Source organism: Rhipicephalus microplus, chromosome 1, assembly GCF_043290135.1.
Source record: "Rhipicephalus microplus isolate Deutch F79 chromosome 1, USDA_Rmic, whole genome shotgun sequence".
Classification (NCBI taxonomy): Eukaryota; Metazoa; Arthropoda; class Arachnida; order Ixodida; family Ixodidae; genus Rhipicephalus; species Rhipicephalus microplus.
The window spans coordinates 246,831,683-246,853,292 of record NC_134700.1 but is presented as its reverse complement, the minus strand read 5'-3'; the positions used below and the strand labels follow the sequence as shown (position 1 = coordinate 246,853,292).

Here is a 21,610-nt window from a genome sequence, read left to right as displayed (position 1 = left end):
CTATCTTGAGGGTATACGTATACACGCAAGCCAGAATTCACTCACACGCTGGCCGTCGCATACCGTAGCTGTTCTTTCGTCGCTCTCATTTAGGAATTTCAGGCTCTAAACGCCCTTATGTGAAGCATAGAGGAAGGAAAAAAAGAAAGGAGGCATCACTACGTCACACGAGTGAAGCCAAAGATGAAGCCCACCATGACGGCCCAATACGTGATCAAAACGTCTGAGTAGTACTCGAAATCTCGGTGGTGTCCAGTTTTTTCCGGTCTGCGCCGAACAAGCGCGTTTCGATTAAAAGCCACCGGGCGCCATGCTCCTAAGTACAGTATTATAGTGAACTAGAATACATTCTAGTTCACTATATACAGTGTACTGCGAAGTATCGGCAAGTCTGGCGTGATCTTGCGCAATAAGTCATGCATTGGGCCGACACTGGTGGCTTAACGGCTTGGCTTCCCAATGCCGGCTCCGTGACGTCATGCTCCTTTTTTTTAAGGGGAGAAGCTCCTTAAAGTGTCGGTCTGTCCATCCTCCGTCGTTGTCGTACGTATCCACCGCAATGCGAGATGGGAGATGGCGGTACTTGGAGTGTTCACTAGACGGGCGCACGGACGGACGGACAGACAGACAGACTAGCAGACGAACGGACAGATGGATGAATGGGCGGACGCGCGGAGCGGGTATGTGCCACAGGGGATACGAGATACGAGATGGCGGTACTTGGAGTGTTCACTAGATGGACGCACGGACGAACGGACAGAGCGACTAGAAGACGGACGGACAGATGAACGGGCGCCAGGACCTACGGACGGATGGACGCACGAACGGACGGACCGACGGATGGACGGACCCACGGACGGACGCACGGACAGATAGACGGACGCACGGATGGTCGCGCGGACGGACGGAAGCACGGACGGACTGACGAACGCTTCGCCCCACTCATCATCATTCACTCCGTGGATATGCTGTGTTTCTTTTTTTCTTTTTCTTTCCTCCATGATGTGAAGAGAGACCTAGTGTGCTGGTGCCCACATTGTGAAAGGACACGGCCCGATCGCTTCCGCTTGTGTGATGTATATGCGTGCGTGACAGTTCGGTCGTCATTGCTCACCGAGCATCTGAGCAGGCCGGCGGCATTGTATAGCGCAAAGCTGATTAGCGTGTTCCAACAAAACAGAAAGAAATGCAAGAGGGGGAAGGGATCAATACATGGGATCCCGCAGCAGCATAGGCGCGACCCGCGTTGTGACCCGCTATTCAGAGCGAGCACAGGCCGGCCCGGAGGTGGGCCTTTGTGACCCACGTCGGCAGGACGCGCGTTGTTCGTCGAAGTGAGACACGCGATCCGTGCGCGCCAACCATCACGCTCGAAGCGGTCGCCGTCGTGCGACTTCGACCGGGCCGGTGTCGCAGCACCTGCGCTCTTTCGCCGCTCCGTGAGCTAGCTAGGCCACTGGGGCAACGGATATTGCCGGGAGTCGATAGCTCGACCATCCGGTTCCTTGTTCCAAGAGGACACGACGCGCGCGCTGAATGCGTGTCCCGGCTGCCATTCATTGAGACATTTTGAGAGCCACAGCTCCGGGAACGAGGCGCCTTAGGAAAAGCATCAGGCAGCCTGTGGATCGAACTTAATCGTGCCGATATGTCACATACCGACAGACAAGATTAACGAGAAATAAAAGACACTATATAGAAGAGATGGTGGAGAAGGAAAGGCAGGGAGGTTAACGAGACCAGGAAAGCCGGTTGGTGTACACCCTGCCCAGGGGAACGGGAAGGGGGAGATTGAAAGAGGTGGAGAAAAGAGTGGAAAGAAAGATAAAGATACAGCACACACCCAAACATGCAGTCAGTTACATCTTTACCACGCTCGCGTGGCACGAGACACCGCTGCCACAGCCGCTTGTTCAAATTAGTTTTTTCTAAGAAACTTCAGGAGTTCTTTGGTCGTCTTCACCTGCGATGTCCTCTGAAGAATATATTTAACCGACATTCGTTTGTTGTCACGGAGCTCTAGAAGAGACGCCAGTGACTGCCTCTGCACATCATATACTGGGCACTCACGCGGGATGTGGCTTAGCATCTCCTCGCAACGACATGCATTGCAGAGAGCGTTGTCGGCCATCCCAATGTGAAAGGAGTAAGATTTGGTGAATGGCACATCTAACCACATACGATAAAGCAGGGTGGCATCGCTCCGGCGTAGCGATGCCACACTGCTCCGGTTGTTCAGGCTGCTTGGTGGGTACCATAGTGATGGCGTGATCTCCTGTGCAAGCCTTCCAAGACTGCTGGCAGCGTCAGACGTTGAAAAGTAGTATGGTATCTTGCTGTGTTCCTTCAACAGCTTCATATGGAGAAGACATCGAATTTCAAACACAAGCTGCCCACATGGCCCGTGAGATAGGGCTGCCTTGGAGTCACTGAAGGTCGACGATTATTGAGGTGGTTCCCGAGTGCGAAACAAAGTACAGCGCGCAAAGCGGCTAGTTCCGCAGCTGTTGACGTCGTGGGATGGTCAGTCCTAAAGCGTATGGTAATAGCTCTTGCTGAGACAAATATTGCACCGGACGAACACTGAAGGTTTGCTGAACCATAGGTATATATATATATATATGTATACGATGTCCTCATACCTCTAGTGCAAGAGAAGCAGGCAGTTGCTTCAGCACAGGCGAGGACATCTCAGATTTTTCTTTTTTCGGATTCCTGTCACACTGAGACGTACCGCGGGCCGAATGAGGCACCAAGGGGGACACCGATTGTTTAGAGGCAGTGGTGAAGCCCGATGGAAGTTTGTCGGTGTACTTCACAACAGCTTTAGAGAACGATGCTTGAGCCCTGCCTGAAAGCAGTGTGGCGAGATGATGACAAGAAGCACGTGCAAAATGTTTGACATGCGTTCTTAGGACTTCCACCGTAATCTACGTTTGGGTTGGATGGTCATGAGCAATCGCATTAGTTGCATCTGTTGACGTACATCTGGGCAAACGAAGGTACATCCTTAGCGCTTGCGCTTGTACTGCCTGCAGAAGTTTAACATTTTCTTTGCAAGTGGCTTCCAGCGGCTGAGCACTAGAAAGCAGTATCTCGGAAAACCGAGAAATAGCACGCTGTAGAATTACAGCATTGCCTCTACTGACATTCCCCACCTCTTTCCTGCCAAAAAAAACTCAACAGCTGACAAACTGCTATCAGGAGTTTCTTCATGTAGGCCACGTGCTGGCTCCAACAGAGGTCCCTGTCTATAAATACGCCAAGAAACCTGTGAGTTCTGGCATAACTGATGGGCCGCCCGTTGATTGAGGTGACATAAGGTGTCATTGGTTTGCGAGTGAATGCCACTAGTGCACGTTTCTCTGGTGATATACGAGACCTTGTCTACCCAAGTAGCTCGCTGCCAAAGTTGCTGCTTTCTGAAATCGTGCACGTATCTGAGGACGCGTGACATGTCGTCTGCGTATGTTGAAATCTTGATGGCAGTAGGTAAGCATTCAACAAGACCAACAAGTGCGAGGTTGACAATGATGCCAAGGAAAGTGTAGGGAATGTTATTAGAATTGTAAATGTGAAGAAAGAAAAGCGGAAGAAAAGAAAAGCAGAAGAAAAGATCCCTTGCCACCGGCAGAGACCGAACCTGCGACCTTCAAATAATGCGTTCGATTCTCTACACTGAGCTACGGAGGCGGTCATCACACACGCATGTATAGTACCGTGCACTGTTAAATGGCTACAATGAGCACCGTTGATACTACCGGCCCTCTAACAGCAAGTGCATATGTAAGCAATGCTCATACACGGCAGTATAGTCTGTTAAAGCAAGTCAGAAAGAAGTCAAATCAGCGGTCATCAAACGCAAACCTAAGCCACTATGTTTTTGCAAGAGAGCGAAATCCGAACATGCATGCGCTCAAGTGTTCCCTTTAACAGTGTACTCGTATGTACATTTGAAACGGGGGAGCTTCAGTCAGCGCCGCCTGTTGCCATTACGGTGAGTGTGGAGCAGTCACCATACCCTATTTTAACGTATATTGTTTTACGTATTTGAAGTATTTTAAGGCATATTTTTAATGCGAACACCGCACGGATCTATAGCACAAGGTTCTCGTGTGTTAGCTACCGGTCGGTATACAACACAGCTTAAGCTTCATTCAATACAAGGCAGTCGTTCGCATAGCATCATTCACTCAGCTTCCAGCAAAAACGCGACTGCTTCAGCTTGGATGCTACACAACATCTTTGCCTTTCAAAAACACCGTATACAATCATCGGCGTAAATGATAAACTGACAAGTGGCGTTTAATTCTATAAGATAATTTACGTATTAGAGGAAAGAAAAACAATGAGTCCTAAAATGCTGTGTTCTTGCGGTACTCCATAGGCAATTCGTTTCAAACGCATTTTGCACGTGCCCAAAGTTTGAGTGAGCACTTTCAAAGGGAGTGTGACAACACAATCCACCTGTTAATCAACTTTGAATGAGCACTCAAAGATGATTAAGAGGGGGATTGTGTTGTCAGCCTGTTCAGCAGACTTCGATAAGTCATGTCCTCCCCATACAGCAGAGCTTCAAGGCGCAGGTTGATCGTCTGAGTGTCCCTACAGTTAGTTTCCCAACAGTTCCACTACAGCTAGTGTCTACTGTCTGACAAGAATGGCACCCCCAAGGTGAGAAAAAGGGGGCCGCATGCCAATTCACATTACTATCTATCGGCACAGAGTCTCCCACAATGTTAGAAAAAAAAAGGCGGCCAGTATAGATTCGGTGTGCGTCATGTTTTTTGCACCTTGCAAGCTGTTGCAGATATGTTCATTATTGAACAGGAAGGTCACGGTGAAGTGCGCGAAGAAGCAAGCTAATATTTTCACGAAGTCCGTTTCAGGTGTCGTGTACTGCATACCGTTCACGTTAAAGAGCAAAGATTCTGCTTTGGGAAACACCGGCGCGCATTGCGTACTTCGCCCCTGCCAAGTTTTCACGTTATAGTAGAGCTGAAACACCCTTCCCTACATGCAACTCCGGCACAACTTTTTTTCTCTCGTTCTCGCACCCATTGCAGCGCAACTGTACGTTTTCTTTAACAGCGATGCCGCTAAAGTTCGAGTTTAAGGGATGGATGAATAGATAGACAGATGAACTTGATTAGGTCCTTCGGAACGTGCTCTCTCACATTGCGGGCCGCTCGCACGTCGGAACTGAAAGACCAAATATTTCTGCTGCGTCGCGGGCCCATCGGACGGCCCATAACCGTTGTTCGAGTCCTGAGATGGTAAATAACACCCTCAAATTTGGACGGCGTGAAGACTTCACCACAGCGTAACGCGAAGCACCGTCGAAGCAAGTGTTAATAGTTAGATATGTCATCGCAGAATGAACACACGTATTAGTTGACTGTATTTCGGGTATACTCTAACCCCGCGCTATACTGCACAAGGTAAAAGGGATGACCACGATAAAACTACGCCATCATCCTGAACGTGTGTAAGTGCCACGTAAATTGGGTGAATACCACTACTCACAACTGATCCACTATGATTGGAAAAGGAAACGGGTATCTCAATAAGGCTGCGAGGCGACGGCAGTGAGCCCATATATAAGAACTGTAGTACGCGTACACAACGAGAAATAAGTATAGGGAACGGGAAAGGCTTTGGCGGCTGCGAGAAGACCCCGAAGCGATAGAAGGCATACGCCAACGATCAATTGCCCGTAGATGTACGAAAGTTGTGAACACTTGGTTTCAGCGCGAGCTTCTGTCTCTGAAGTTGGGACAGCCGTGTCGCGTCTGTGATGCAATGTGATGGATTAACTCGAACCTCCGTGCTCCGAGAATCAGTATGTGAACAACCTAGGGCATCACCTAGCTAAAGCCCAGTAACGACCGGGAAGCAGATATCGGAATCGTCCAGCTCCGCCGTCTTAAGCCCCTTTTAGATGCGAAGCAGCTCATGGCGGAGTTCAATCCGGTGTGCGGCATGACCACCTTTACAGCGCATGCGCCAACTCTCCTCGCGTGAGTGCGAGGAAGGGGGAGAGTTGGCGCATGCGCAGAGGGGAAGCGGACGGTCGCCGGGGATCTACCGAAGGCCCTCTCTTCACGTGAGCGCGAGGAGATGGCAGAGCACCGCCTCCGCTTCGTTTCTCCTCTTTCGTTTTATTGTTTTACTTTTTTAAGGATATGGAGCTGGGCTTGTTGGTATGGCTTCATGACTGGGAAACAGCGCGAGAAAGACACAGAAAAGGCAGGACCCAGCGCTGACTACCAATTGTGCGTTTATTTGTGCGAACACACAGCTTCTCAATTTGTTTTTAGTCCGGGCTAAGTCGTATTTTGCATTGAGTATATCCGAAAGAAAGGCGAGAAGGTGAAGACAGAAGCTGGCGATGAGAAATTCGTAAACAAGGCTCCCACTGCGTGTCTCACTTGTACGTATTCGATTATTGATCGTTGCTCTACCATACCCACCCGCCTTACCTTACATTGGGTGCATGGCTACTAACAAAAAAAAAAGATGAATCAGTTGGCAGCGCACATCCCTTGTTTCATTGCTCGCAACGCTTTAGCATAACAAACGTAAACCACTTGCCCAGCGCCGCAGACATCAGGCGATTTCACCCAAGACATATGGGAGCCGCCATGTTGGGCTGCTAAGCCAATGTTTTCTTGTTTTCTATATTGCGATGTGGATAAATAAGGCCTTGAAGCATTGTATGCACCAACGTTCCTAATCGTTTTCATGTGTACGCGTCTACGGTAACGCAGTTCATTTAGTAGTTTTAAAGACGCAAAATACAAGGGTTAACAACCCAGCACGGCGACACCGAAACACTCGTAAAATAGCCTATACGTGCTTATCCCTTTCCCACCTGTACTATAGCGGTGGGCGGCGGGTCTTGGCCGCGCTCTCATTAGATGATGCGCGATCCCACGCAGTATCTCGGCGAGGGACGCGAACAGCTTTCTGTGCAAGCCCCGGGATCTCTCTTGACTCATTCACATTATAGCGAAACGCTTTCCTTTTAAAAACGAGTTATGAGCGACGAATAATGGCCGTTTTGTCCCCGGTACTTTTTCCCTCGTTCCAAGCGTTTTCTTTGGAGGGGGGGAGGGGGGCACGCATCGTCAGAAGAGCGCGCAACATCTGCCGCAGAGTCAATTAAAAAAAAGCGAGCCCTCGTCACGACCTCTGAAGTGCCGTTAACGCGCCCAAAACGGCCTTGCTTCATTCGCGCGCTGCCCGTCAAAGGCGCGGGCGAAAAGGAGAGAGGCACGCCGCGCGGCTCAATGAATGAATGAATGAACAACTTTATTTATCCCTTGTTAAAGGGAAGGGGGCAACAGGAAAGGGTGTGGTGGGGATGAACTACTTGAAGTAGTCCTCCTCTACCCTCTCAGCCCACTCCAGGATGGCCTCCTGGATAGCGGGCCTCGAGCTGCGCAAGGCAGCCTCCCACTGCTCCTCACTAGAAATTAGGCGTTTCAGGAATGGGGGAAGAGGGTGCTTAGGGCAGCGCCACATGATGTGGTTCAAGTCTGCTGTGGAAGAGGCACAAAATTTACATGAGGGGGAAGGGTAACAGGATGGATGAATGCGGTGTAGGAGGTAAGGCGAAAGAAAGGTGCGAGTCTGCAGCTGTCGCCACAGAATTTCGCACCTGCGTGAAGATTTGCGCGTGAGTGGCGGGAAGGTTAATCGCTCTAAACGGTAGTGTGTGCAAATATCGTGGAATGAAATAAGGCGATCCCGCGCTGTAAATGGCGCCTCATCCGTAGCGAATTGCGACACATCGGATGCGTGTGCCCGGACTGTGAATCCTCGGGCACTCGCATGAGCCGCCCCGTTTCCGGCAAGGCCCGCATGCGCGGGAGTCCAGATTAGTGCTACAAGTCGATCAAGGGGATGATGCAAAAGTAGGGAAAGGGCTGGCCTAGAAACCCTGCCCGCTCCGAAATTATATATAGCTGTTTTGGAGTCACTGATTATAACGGATGAACTAGGTATTGTCAGGGCCAGGGCTATGGCCGCCTCTTCCGCTTCCTCCGAAGAAGAAGCAAGAACGGAGGCGGCCGCAGCGACCTGGCCGTGAGAGTTGATTACCGATATTGCATAATGATGCCTGTTACCGTAATCGGCGGCGTCAACATAGAGCACATCATTGGAGGAGGAGAATTGTTTTTTGAGGGCCCTCGCGCGCTGCATCCTGCGCTGTTTCTGGTGCTCAGGGTGCATGTTTTTTGGAAGTGGTGGAATGTATAGGTTCTCGTGTATGTGGTGTGGAATGGTGTACTTGACCTTAGTGATGGATGCCGGAGTGACAGAAAGGGTTTGTAGAATGTGTCGGCCTGTCACGGTGTTAGAAAGTCTGTTATACTGAGATGCAATATGGGCTTCTCCTAGTTCAGCAAGGGTGTTGAAGGTGCCAGTACGCATAAGCCTTTCAGTGGAGGTCCGTATAGGCACCCCTAAAGCGAACTTATACGCTTTGCGTAAAAGGATGTCTATCTGGTCGGATTCTGATTTAAGAAAGTGTAGGTAAGGCGTTGTAAAAGTTATTTTACTGATAACGAAGGCTTGGACCAAGCGGAGGAGTTCGGCCTCCTTTAGTCCGCCATGTTTATTACTGACCCGACCCAAAAGTCGCAAGGTATGATCAACGGTGGTGTGAAGTGTCTTTAGTGTGTATGTGTTGAGCCGATTGCTTTGAATGTGTAAACCGAGCACGCGGATCCTATCCACTCGAGTAACTGGTACGTCATCTAGAATTACCTGTATATTGGATATGTGTTTTACGCCCCCTCTGTGAGATGGTAGGAGAAGTAGCTGAGATTTCTGTGGGGAACATGAAAGATTCATAGACCCTGTAAGTGCCACAACCGTATTTGCCGCAGCTTGCAGGGTGTCTTGAATCTCTCCATCGGAGCCGCCAGTCATCCAAAGAGTGATGTCGTCGGCGTAGAGTGAAAACTTGAGGTCAGGGATAGATCTCAATGCTTGCGCCAACGGCATCATAGAGACATTAAAAAGAAACGGTGACAGCACAGACCCTTGGGGCGTGCCGTAACTTCCCAAAGCGTAAGACTGAGATTGATCTGCGCCTATGTGTATGGTTGCGGTACGGTTGGCTAAAAAAGTAGCTATATAGTTATATGTCTTTGCGCCAACCCCTATGAGATTAAGCTCGCGGAGGATGGCGGAATGAGCAACGTTGTTGAAAGCTCCATGGATGTCCAGACTCAAGATTGCTTGCGTATCTAGGCTGCTGTTGGGTGTAATGATATCATGCTTCAGTCGAAGCATGACATCTTGACATGACAGAGATTTTCGAAAACCCACCATTTCTGGTGGATAAACATTGTTGTCTTCCATGTATTTATTCAGACGGTTGAGTATAACGTGTTCAAGCGTTTTACCAAGACAAGAGGTTAGTGAAATAGGCCTGAGATAGGAAGTGTTCACTGGTTTGTTTTGCTTTGGAATGAAAATTACCCTGGCATCCTTCCAGGAACTTGGAAGGGTGCCAGTGTCAAAGCAGTGATTGAAATAATCTGTGATTGCCGTGACGGAGTTGTCGTCCAGATTGCGAAGTACTTTGTTGGTAATGTGGTCTGGGCCTGGTGCTGACGTTGTGCGCAGAGTGGCCATAGCATGCCGAACCTCTGCTTCCGTGATAGCGGCGCTCAATAACTCGTTGGGCTTTCCAGTGTACTTTGGAGTGTTATACTTCTGAGCAGGAGGCAGATGTTTATCGCGGAGGTCGTCGAAGAGTCCGTTTAGATCGTTTTTGTGAGCATATACAAGTTTCTTTATGCTCTGGTTTTGATGTGTGCGTGATGTGGTAGGGTCTAAGAGGTGGCGCAGTAGTTGCCATGTGCGTTTGCTGTCAAGGTTTCCTTGCATGCTGTCACACACCTGGCCCCATTGCTGGCAGGCCAGTTGTGTGGCGTACTCCTGGTCAAGCTTGGCTATTCGGAGTTTTAGCTTTCGGTTGTGCCGTCCTTTTTTCCATCTCTTCAAGAGAGACTGTTTGGCTTCCCACATATGTAAAAGCTTGGCATCAACCGTGGTGAGGGGGGTTTCGGGGGGCAAAGTTGTAGTATGCACCCCAGCATCTGAGTGAAGTTGCTTCACCCATTCTGAGATGTCTTGGATGTTTCTGGGAGCTGATATCTGGCGGGCCTCTCGAAATTTGTCCCAATTGGTGTGACTGATTGGCTTAGGTGCGAAGGGTTTGTGCTTGAAATGTACTGTAGTAGTAATGATGTAGTGATCACTACCGAGATTAACTTGCAAGTTGCTCCATGTAACGTGCTGAATTCTGTGTGTAAGGGTAAGATCGGGAGAGGTATCTCTCGATACGCTGTTTCCTAGCCTGGTTGGTGCATCGACGTCATTATGTAGCGTGAGTCTGTGGTCTTGTATGTGTATCCACAGGGCTCTGCCCTTAGGAGTAGAAACAGTGTGACCCCACAACAGGTTGGGTGCATTGAAATCCCCAAGAATTAAAAGGGGATGGTCTTTGGCAGCGGAAATGGCTTGAGTAAAAAGGGAGTCAAAGCGGTGATGTTTGTCTCGAGGGCGGCTGTAGACATTCAGAAGGTAAAGAGCAGATGTGTTATTCTTATGAGGGATAATCTCCAAAAAATCATGCTCTATATCGACGCCGTCGAAGTGGGAGTGATTTGCAGTGAGGTGTTTTTGAGTAAGAATTGCCGTATCAGGCCGGGACAGCTTTTTAGTTTGGTGGACATTATATCCTGGGAAGCTGACTGGCCCGTGAGTTTCTTGGAGGGCAATGACTTCGGGTAGATTAGAACGGGAGGCAAGGAACTGTTGCAGATGTGCTTTCTTTTTTCGGAACCCCCTACAGTTCCATTGCCAAACCTGAAGCTCGGAGCGAGTCGGGTTATTGGCCATTGTTAAGCGAAGCTGGTGCTGAGGTGGAAAGTGGTGCTATGCTAGGATTATGGGCACTAACTTCAGCTATCCAACTTGTAGTTTGTTGGATATGAGCTTGCACAAGGTCCATAAATTTGTCGAGTGCTTCATGTTTGGCTGCGTAATCTGCACTGAGTTTTTCAACTGCGGTGAGTATATTATGAAATTTAGTTTCTAATGCGGTTATTCTGTCATTATAATTTAAAACTGTCTCCTCCAGGGACTCTTCTGATCGTGGAGTGCTCGGAGTTTTACGTTTGCTGGGGGGAGGGAGAAGTGGTTCGCGTTGAGCACAGGGGCTAGTGTCCATGGGCAACTGTGCAGAGGGTTCAGGTGGGGGTGATGAATGGCACATGGAAGAGGCGGAATGAGAGGGAGGGGCTTGGGTGGTTGATGCGGAAGGAGGACGAGAATCAATTTGAGTGGTAGTAGCGGATAAGTGAAAAGACTCAAGTTGTAATTTAAGCCTTTGAATTTCAGCTTTTAGGGTTGCATTTTCTTTAAAGAGGGTGGAGTCGTTGTTACTGGTGTGATTTGAGGAGCAGCTAGAAGAGGCTGACTTAGCCCAGCCTACCTGGTGTGAGTTGACCGAAGAGTTGGTGAGAGCAGGGCTTGGTGATAGGGCTGGCCAGGCGTCGTCTTGCGTCGTTGAATCGGAGCGACGACCGCGATCTTTACTTTTGCTGGCACTGGAGCGTCGCCCGCGTTCCTTGCTTTTGCTTCGACTTTTCCGCCCGCGTTCCTTGCTTTTGCTTCGACTTTTCCGCTGGCTTGAACCGTGAGTTTGTTCGCGACTAGGAGATCGGTGGATGGGTGGGTCTTGCTTTTCCATGGACCGTGTAGGGCGCGGCTTAAATCGTTGTCTACACAGCGATGAACCTGTTTCATGGTTTCCATTGCACACAACACAAACATGGTCACACTCGTGGTCCATAGGTGCATCTTTTAGTCCACATTTGGGACAAAGTGTGTCACTGGTGTTGGTGCAGACGTCTTGGCGATGACCAATCTGACGGCACCGTGTGCAGGCTTCAACCTTTTGCCTGAAGGGACGGCATCGAAGTGCACAGCCTTCGTAGTGGACGTAGTAAGGAACGATTTTGCCTTGGAATATGATTAGAATGGTTTCAGTGCTGCCCAGGCGTCGTGCACCTCCGATAGTCAGCTTTGGGTTGCATCGGCGGAGGGTCGAGATGATTTCGTCTTCCGAGTATTCGGAAGGCAGGAGAACGGTTCCTCTGCAGGTATCGACGGGATCAGCGACATGGGTGGCGACTTCATGAGGGGTGCCGTTGAAGTTCAGGAGCCGTATGCCATGGTAGAGGTCGGCACGATCCAGGTCTGGTGTGCTAATCAGAACGGTATGGTTGATGGAGTTGACGCGTATTTGGTCAGAACTGGTGCGGTCAGAGATTGGGAGACCCGCCGCCTTGAGGATTATTTGTCTGAGGACGCATGGATGTATCACAGCACAGTTTAAACCTCCACGGACTCTTAATATGATTTTGTAATCACTGCGCGGCAGTGGTGGGGGCTTCGGTGCTGCTCTTGATTGGCGCTCCTGAGCCACTGCATGGCTTGGTGGTGACGAAGGATGCTGGCGTTGTCTTGAGAGGCTCTCGTGGATCGCGCGCCAGGAACGCGCACCATCGACGCCGGCTGCGTCGCGCCCTGTTCCAGCGCTCATGCTAGGGAGAGGTAGGCCTAGCAGCGATACTGCTAGCCGACAGCCCTAAAAGGGCTGCGGCTTGCGTAAAAAAACGTCTTAGTATGGAAAAAGTATCACAGGAAGCGTCGGTAACACTCACATATAGGTCCAGTCAAGTATTCGGGGCGTTTGGAGTGATCAGTTAGCCACAAGAGGAAAATTTGCAGGAGCCAAAGTCACATGCGACCGCTCACCTCCGCGCGCGTCTCCTCTCCTCGCGCGGCTCAAAACCCGGCCTTGTCCTCGAGTCCCTTTTGACTCTCGGCCATTTGGGCGATCGCCGTGAATGCCGGCCACCGCGAAGGAAAGGCCGGCCAATGGTGATGCGCGCTCCCCTTGTAAGCCGCCTCGCAGCTGCTGTCGGCGCCTTTCGCGAGCCGCCCTTTGAGAAAACGGCGCGCCGAAACGTGCCCTACCGAAAAGACGGGATTAGCAGCGGCGCGTTAAGCGCTGATCGGCCAGCCAGCTGCATACGAAAAGGCGGTTCAATGCGCGCACTCGGCCCTTCGTGTAAGTGACGTCGGATGGGAACCAGAGTGTGTGTTCCCCTTTGGAATGACATGGCGGCGGTGAGATATCCGTTGTCGCGGGTGACAGGAGACGACAGAGTCGGTGCGGTCTCCCGCATATACGAAAGCGTTCCTTTGTATCGACAAGCGGCACTCGTCGAATACGTCAACACAAACGACGGCCTCTTTGTGGATGCCCGTGCAGGGGCTGTCTCGAGTCGCTTGTGCGATCGAGTCGTTGTTCGTGCTTCGCGCCACTTGGTCAGTGCTCCACGTGGCTTGCAAGGGCAATCACCGCTGCCATTTTTTTTTTTGCGCAAAACAATCACAAATAGACAAGCAAGCATAACAAGACGCTGAGTTCATCACCATCCCCCCCCCCCAAAAAAAAAGAAGGGTGACGTATGTGCAAAGTTCGAAGTATAAGAAAACAATTCGTAGCAGCGAATGGCAGGATGTAATGGAGTCATTATGTAGGGTTAGCGTTCCTATCCCATAGCGCATACACTGCGCTCAAGCCATCGCCACTCGGAGAAGTTGAAAGGGGCACATATCAAATTACGCTAAGAACTCCCCAAGGTCCGTTTTTACGCAGTTACATACATTATGGATCATTACCAAACAGCCCAACTTACCATTCTTACCAAGAAGCAAGGGTAAAAAACCCTTTCCTCCATACAACCGTATTTAGCGTAGCCGATTACACAAAGTCCCCACGCATTTTCTTTATTTCCCTCCCTCAAATATCAAGGGATAATTGAGTCCAAAAAAGGAGAGCATAGACGAAAGCATCGCACAATACACTCATCAAATACTCTTCCTCCCCCTCGAGTTTTACTATACCGCTAAGTCGGTGTTCCACCGTCTGCGTCATCGACCCACTTTCGGCCAGACGACGATGTCATGCATGTGGTGCCGACATCAGACATGCACCCACCACATAACGTTACTGACGACGCCGCATGACATCTTGTTCTTTTTGGCATATCGTTTGTGTTGAGGCCGACTACGCCAGATTACCCGACTCGAGAGACAGAAGGCCTTAAGAAAACGTTCTATGCGAGCAAGTACTTCGATGGCGTGGCCGGCGGCAATACGAGCTCAAGCAAAGTGCAGCAGTGCTTTACTTGGGCGGACGTTCGTGAGCTTCAAGCAGCGCTTCTCGTGGAAAGCAATACCGAATGAAGAAAAAGAACGCCCCCTGCCATTCGGCGGATGACCGTCGCAGCTGACGCCCTCGTTCCACTCCCGACGGATAGCCAAAAACTCCCTCCACCCCCTACCCTCGCGAACACACACTGCTAGCCGAAAGACACTGCACGTGCCTGAGCGCAAACGACGCGTATTCGCTCATAGGGAGCGCGAAAGCGTGCCACCGTCGCGCACACGACGACACCGGCGGAAGCCGGCTGGTGCGCGACGACCCCGATGTCCACACAACGACTCCGCAGCGGGACAGCGCAGTTCCGGGAAGCCCGGCGGTGTGCAGCACGGCGACCTCCGGCGAAAGTGCGCACGCGGGCAGCAGTGCGGGTCACCGGGACGAGGACAGCATCGCACGGCGATCCACGGCGGCAAGGACGTCGTCGTTCTGACCGAATGCGCGGAAAAACCGCCGCCGTGACCTGTGGGCCCCTCCTTATGCAAAGCAGAGTGGACGAACCTGTTCCGATGCGAGCCACGCGCGAAAGAAACGCGTCCTCCGCCGCCGCTTGGAAGGTCGGCCCCCGCGGCGCGCGATCGACGACCCGACGATCATTTTCGGCGCCCTCCGCGATTATACGGACGCTCCAGAAATTAAAGCGGCAAACCGGCCAGTAACGCAGCACAATATCCGTCGCTGGTCCGATGCAAATATGACACCCTTGTGCGCTGTCGCGTGCACTAGTACCACATAACTTCGCTATTTTAGCCCTACGGACTTTCGCAGATGTCACTTTACAGCATAAATACGATCCACTGCCAGACGTATACTTGCAACGGACGTGCCTGTCCCGGTAAGACTTTTCACTACACGGAGCTCTTCCCAATGACATGCATTTAGTTTCCTCTACAAAAATGCGACGACTTATAGAGGACGCCTCGCGCCGATAACGATGCCTCCCCCACTAAAGACCAAGGGAGAACATTCGCACTGCGTCTTCAACTGCATGCGTGCAGGACACGCTAATAGCTGCCACTTTCGCCGCTGGGACCGCGACAGCAGTTATCACCGCCATCGCGGCCCGGCTTTCCTGTGTCACTTGCTTCCTCCGTCCTGACCACGGCAAGCAGCCGTCTTGGTGCCGACGGCGGAGTGCCGATGCGATTAGCAGGGACGCGGCGCGTTGGTGGATCCGGTTGCACCACCAGAGGCGCCATCTGAAGATATGCGAGCCATCCAAAGAGGACCAAGACGCGGCGCTTTCCCCAGCTAAGTAGAAGCCCCGAGGCGTCTATCTTCTTTAGACGACGGCAAAACCAGGTCCATTAGAGGTAGGGCTCGCCGTTCGCGGCAGGAATTCGTTTCGCCGGGCCTCCGTGCGATCTCTCACCGCCCAGGTATGCGCGCTCGTCGATTGAGACATTGTTCAGACGGCTCGCAAGGCAGCTTCGGTGCCACACTCGCCCAGACTCCTTTTGCTGTTCGTAAATTGCAGTAACTGGCCATGCAGCAACGTTACCCGAAGCCGAGCAGTCGTCATTCGGGTTCTTGTCCTTGACCATATCAACGGCAAGAAAGCCCTTTCGCGGCCTCAAGGGAATATAGGAGGTTCCTAGGGTTAAGGCTTTGGAGACAGACAGACAGACAAAGAACTTTATTCAAGTCCTGAGGAACTGCGTTGTAACGGCCCCGTTTAGGGGGAATCCGTAGCAGTCGCGGGCCGCTCCCACGTAGGGACCGTAAGACCGTGGCCCTCCGCCCGCTTTGGAGAGTTGGTGCACATATAGTAAAGGACACGGGGCGACAACGACAAGGAAGCGACAACAGCGCTCTGTCCTGTCTTCTTCTAGTTCTTCCTTGTCGTTTGTTAAATATATATAGGAAGGTTCCATTTTGTGGTAGTTAAGCGAACCTAAAATGCAAGAATTGAGAGACGCACAAATACACCTGCAGGCGTATCGTCAGAAATGCGAGATGTACGAAGCATGGCACCAGTTATCCTGCGCCTCCAGTAGTCGCTTCACGCCCCTCGTTTCTGACGCTTTCTAAATTTTTTTTCAACATTCGATCAAGAAATTGCGTACAAGTAAAAGTGATTATGCCTCGTGTATACTATGCACTTTAGAGGCCTGTCACTCTGCCAAGAGCTTCGAGATACGTCGGGAGACAAGTGCCAAATGTTGATTAACGAAAAATGAAAAGAAGTCACTGTATGGTTACGTCTGTCAATCAACACCTAAATGAATGCCTCACGGATGTCGCGAGCGCAGCGTAAATACGAGTGTGGTGTCTGAATGCATGCTTTAAATGAAGCTGCAGGGGCAACTTGGCGAGGTACAAAAACCAGGAGCTTTCAATAGTCGTTGCTCGAGGAGGAAATAAGGGCTGATAGTTTGCACTCAGCGGCCGAACCCGTATCTCGATCGCTTCGTCGGCGGAATTCTTCCTGCACGCAGTGCAAACTGTTGTGCGTTGTTCGGGGAAAGAATGAATGCACTGTCATGTGAGCAGGCTGCTTGACGGCGCGCCTTCAGACGTGAGTCTGCTGCGCGTAACGAATGGCCGCATTCACGTGCGCAAGATTAACGACGCGCCGCGAAAAAAACAGGCGCACCAAGCATATATACTGCATGCTGGCAAAGCAACCCAAGCTCTCGCAGACCACTTCCCCCCCCCCTAAACATAAGAGAGAAATTAAAACACGCAAACAGTACATAGGCGCGGATGTTTTCCTCGGCTTCTGCAATTCGTAATGACGCAGCTTTCTGAGTAGTTGGCAACGAATGCAAACCGAGGTGGGAATAAAATGATCGGCAACCCGATTAACTAGATGAGATTGATATAGCACGCGTTAGACTATAGCTTACAATATACGGTATACTATACCAGCAATCATCTTCAGCGCGCACTACAGACGCCGCCGAGTGCGTTCCAGTTCTCGCACGCATCGTCGGGGGGAGGGGGGGGTAATTCTTTTTTATCCTATGTTTGTGTGTGTGTTTATGAGTGCGAGGGGACTCGCTCGCTGGATTCTATCCTGAACATAGAGTTTCCTAAAATTAACTAGAGGGGACTCTGGCGCTGCGATCGTTCGGCGGACCATGGGAATGATGGGTGGTACACAGATTTGTCTATAGTCTGTGTACTTGCGGGCGGCGAATCGTACTTGTGACTTCGTTTATTGCTGTATTTCGACTTTGCTTCTAAGGAAAGAACGAACTCCTTTGAACTTCATGACCCAATTTGAGAAGGCAAGCTTTAAAAAATAATGTGGTCAAGCACAACCGCTGAACATTTCCTTATTTTTGTTTTGTGAGAAAACAACTCAAGGCCACACGAACACACGTGGAGCCAGAAGGAGGCCAGAAGTACGAAAATTAGACAAATCTGTGTACCACCCATCATTCCCATGCTCGCTGAAGCGTTGTGCGTTGCAACTCTCATAGACACCAGCGCCAGAGTTTCCTCTAGAGTATATTAGGAAACTCTATGGTCCTGAACGGTTGTGTCGCCCGCGATTTCCAGCTCTTGCCGATCGACCCGCCGTCCGCGATCTCCTGACGCCATGTAGCTCTCGCCGTGTCCCGTCCTCGGACTTTTTCGACCGCGTATTCCCCGTCTTTCCTATCTCTTAAATTCTCTCTTCTTTTTTCACTCGTGAGCTGCGAGCTGCTTCGTCTACTATATCTTTCTCCTCCTACTATCCTTTTTTTATTCCCTTACCTCATCCCTTACAAGGAACTTAGCCGTGTCGCCCATGAAGCAGACAAAACTTAGCTCATTTTTCCCTTTCCTTTTAGAGCCGCCATATATGAGTGCGCGTACATGCATACACATATGCAACATGCAAAAAAGCAAAATTTTAAAGAAAAATAATGTTGCCCCCCTTTCCTTATACTTATATACGCTATAAACTTAGCCGAAAACATCGAGCCCCAGTCGTCCGAGTAATAGAACGCGTGTAGATGACGTCTGTGTGACGTGCCGCCACACCTCGGGGGGCGCTGCAAGCGCGCGATGATGTAGGACGTGCTGCGCTTCGGCTCCGCTGATTTTCGGCTGGAACCACGGGCAACTTCACAGTACCCCGTCAAGACCAGCATCAATCGTTTCGGCTACTCACAGGCAACACGTGGATACCAGTGTCATCCAGGTGGGCCCGTTTTTGACAACTTTACGGCCGATCATCACCCGACCACGTTGGCGACGCCGTTAGGCCAAACGGCGACGCCAACGCCCGGCGGCGTGGGACCGGCTTTCCGAGGCAACATGGACGCTACTCTCATGCAGCGTGGATACGACCCGCATGCCATGACGTGGGAAACGATTCCGATTTCCGAAACGCCAAACTCTGCTTCTTCACCGAGGTTTCGGAGCCAAGCTCTCAACGACGCGGTGGAACGCCGCTCGCAAGCCAACGCCAAGAAGGCGGCGTCCGCCGCTGTTTCGGCATCCGGCACGCCAGCTGACAAGACGCAGCCTCCCGCTTCGCGCGGTGTGGGACGCAAGGGCAAGTTTCTCACCAAATGGAAGCCTCGCCCGTTTCCGAAACCGAGTCCGGACGACTATGTAATAGTCGTAAAGCCACGAGAGTGCATCTCATTGCATGATGCTTTCTCAGAGAACTGGTACGGGACTGCGTTTAAGGCATACCTCGGGCCCAAGCGAGCTGAGACGCTGACGGTTATTCCATCGAGAGAGCAAAATTTGATCGTGATTTACACCCCGGACCCTGACACGGCGGACAAAATGATCGGGGACTTCGTGGTAAACATCGAGCACAGGCCGGTTCTGCTCAACGGGTACCTGCGACAAGATGGTAGCAATGTCTGCCACGGAGTTATTGTAGTCCGCAACACAGATACGACGGAGACGCTCCGAGAGAGCGTACGCTGGAGGTCAGGCACCATCGTCGAGGTGCGTAAATTTGGCACATCGAACAAGGCGCGTGTAACCTTCGCCGGCAAGGAGAAGCCACGCTTTGTTCACTACGACGCAATGCTGATCCCGGTCAAACCTTACTACCGGACGATCCCGGCCTGCGGCAAGTGCGGTGTCGTCGGCCATCGGATGGACACTTGTCCCAACCCACGACCGGATACGTGTGGCCTGTGTGGACAGCAGGTTCCGCTTGTGGAGGAGGGGGTGCGGGCCCCTCATGAATGTGTACCCGTATGTTCTGTGTGTGGTGGAGCACACGCCACAAACTCTCGAGCATGTACGGCCAAGTACCGTAATTCCAAGGTGGCCGCACAACAGGGCAGAAAGTCCAAAAGGGCGTCCAAGAAACGGCGCAAAGATCAGACTCCCAGTGAGCCACCACGCCGGGAAGTCGCCAAGACTGACAAGCCCGCTTCCCCTACTGGAGGAACCGAAAAGCAGCCGACGGCGCAACCATGCGGCGAAGCCAGGCCATGGGCCAACGCCGTGAAAAACGGAAAGCAGGTGGGTGGTACGGGTAGAGCTGCCTCCTCATCCCTCCCTATCATCCCCTCTTCATCGCGTAACGCCGACCAAAATATTATTGCCAAACTTCAGGCACAAATCGAAGCGTTACAGAAAAGACTAGCGGAAGCCGAGGCCAAACAGACCCAACTAGTCTCCCCTCCTCCTCCCCCCGCAGTAGAGGTAATGGAGAGTGAGACCGGGGCGGGGGCGGCAGACGCGGTTGCCGCACTCGAGGCTCGTGTGAACACCCTTGAGGTCCGTATGGACAGCCGTATAACTGTCCTCGAAACCCAAATCTCAGCGGCTGTAAATGCCGCCATTGCTAAAATGACAGAAACCATCCCTACCCTGATAGCCCAACAAGTTGCGCGTTTCACCAAACGAGCCGGCCCAATTAAGGACGTGTCTGGCCGGTACCCTAAAACGCTTCGACGACAGATCGAATTTGAGGATGATGACAGCTGCTCCGCCTCCGGAATTGAGGACACCCCCCTCCCCGCGAGTGCTGGCTCGGGAGCACCGCCACCGCAATCGCTCGATAACTCCACTGACCATGGCGGGCTCCCTTAGAATTCGGAAGTCCCCACGATCCAATACGGCCACTCCCATCCAAATCACCCAGTGGAATTGTCGGGGCTTTAAGGCTCACACTAAGCGCGCCAACCTCCGGCTTTTCCTCGCAGCATTTCAAAACCTTCCTGCTGTGGTAGCCCTCCAGGAGCCAGGGAGTGCTGCCACACTCACAAACTATACTACGTTTCAGCAGGACCCTTTATCTTGCATCTGCGTGCACAAAAATTATACGGCCAACCTAGTTGATCTCGACCTTAAGCCAGCTTTTTCGTACGTGATGGTGACACTCCTTCCGCTGCGTAAACAGGACCCGCCACTGCACGTGCTAAACATTTATTGCTCACCGAAGCTAAGCAACATTACATTCTCAGACCTTTTTAGCCGCGCTTTAAAGGCTGCGGGCAGGGACCCTCTGGTGATTGTGGGTGATTTCAATGCCCCCAGCACACTCTGGGGGTATGCACGTGAAGAGAAACGTGGACGTAAATTGGCGGAACTTATGTCCACGCTGGGCCTAACTCTTCACACCGACCCTGCCTACCCAACTCGCGTGGGTAACTCCGTGACCCGGGACACATGTCCGGACCTTACCCTCACAAAAAACATTCAGTATGCGGATTGGGTCAACACTGAAGAGACCCTCGGCAGCGACCACTGCATACTCAACACCACCATTCGCACCTACCCTTTGGCAAGACCCTACGGAGAGGCAAAATTACCCGATTACACGAAGTTTCGGCAAATATACGCCAATTCGACACCCATTGAGGAGCAAGGATACCATGCTTGGTCCCAGCAACTGGTTTCCTCATTACGCTCCACAGAAACACAAATTAAACTCTCCGAGGCGACTCCGGCGGTGGATAACCATCTCCTTCACCTCTGGGAGGCCCGGCGCAGCCTCGTCCGCCGATGGCGCCGGCAAAAACACAACCGAAAGCTCAAACTTCGCATCGCTGAGCTCACCCTGCGAGCAGCAGAGTACGCGGCCCAGCTCGCTGACTCTAACTGGGTGGACCGTTGCAACACGGCCGCTCGACAAATGTCCAGCCGGAGTACCTGGCGCCTCTTCCGCGCCTTGATTGATCCGACCCAAACTCGAACAGAGACACAAAAGCATCTGCAACGAGCATTTCACAGCTTCGACGGAGACACAGCCAAATTGGCATGTAAACTCCGAGACCAATATCTATGCACTCAGCAGGACTCCCAAGGGCCGGCGTACTCGTATGCAGGTACCGAGAACGCGGAGCTGGATCAACTGTTCCAGTTACACGACCTGAA

At 51.6% G+C, this 21,610-nt stretch overlaps 2 protein-coding genes across 2 annotated transcripts in view; one reads left to right on the top strand and one right to left on the bottom strand.

Moving 5' to 3' along the window:
- Nucleotides 1–21,610, bottom strand: part of LOC119185259 (putative polypeptide N-acetylgalactosaminyltransferase 9) — a 181,887-nt gene that overhangs the window by 109,099 nt on the left and 51,178 nt on the right. The window lies entirely within an intron of this gene.
- On the top strand, nt 18,345–20,587 carry LOC142814201 (uncharacterized). The gene has a single exon (XM_075892369.1). It carries the CDS (start codon nt 18,575–18,577, stop codon nt 20,321–20,323), a length of 1,749 nt encoding a protein of 582 aa, XP_075748484.1. The 5' UTR covers nt 18,345–18,574; the 3' UTR covers nt 20,324–20,587.

Excerpts from the sequence above, each read along its gene's own strand:
- LOC142814201 (XM_075892369.1), top strand. The coding sequence starts at position 18,575 with ATGGACGCTACTCTCATGCAGCGTGGATACGACCCGCATGCCATGACG.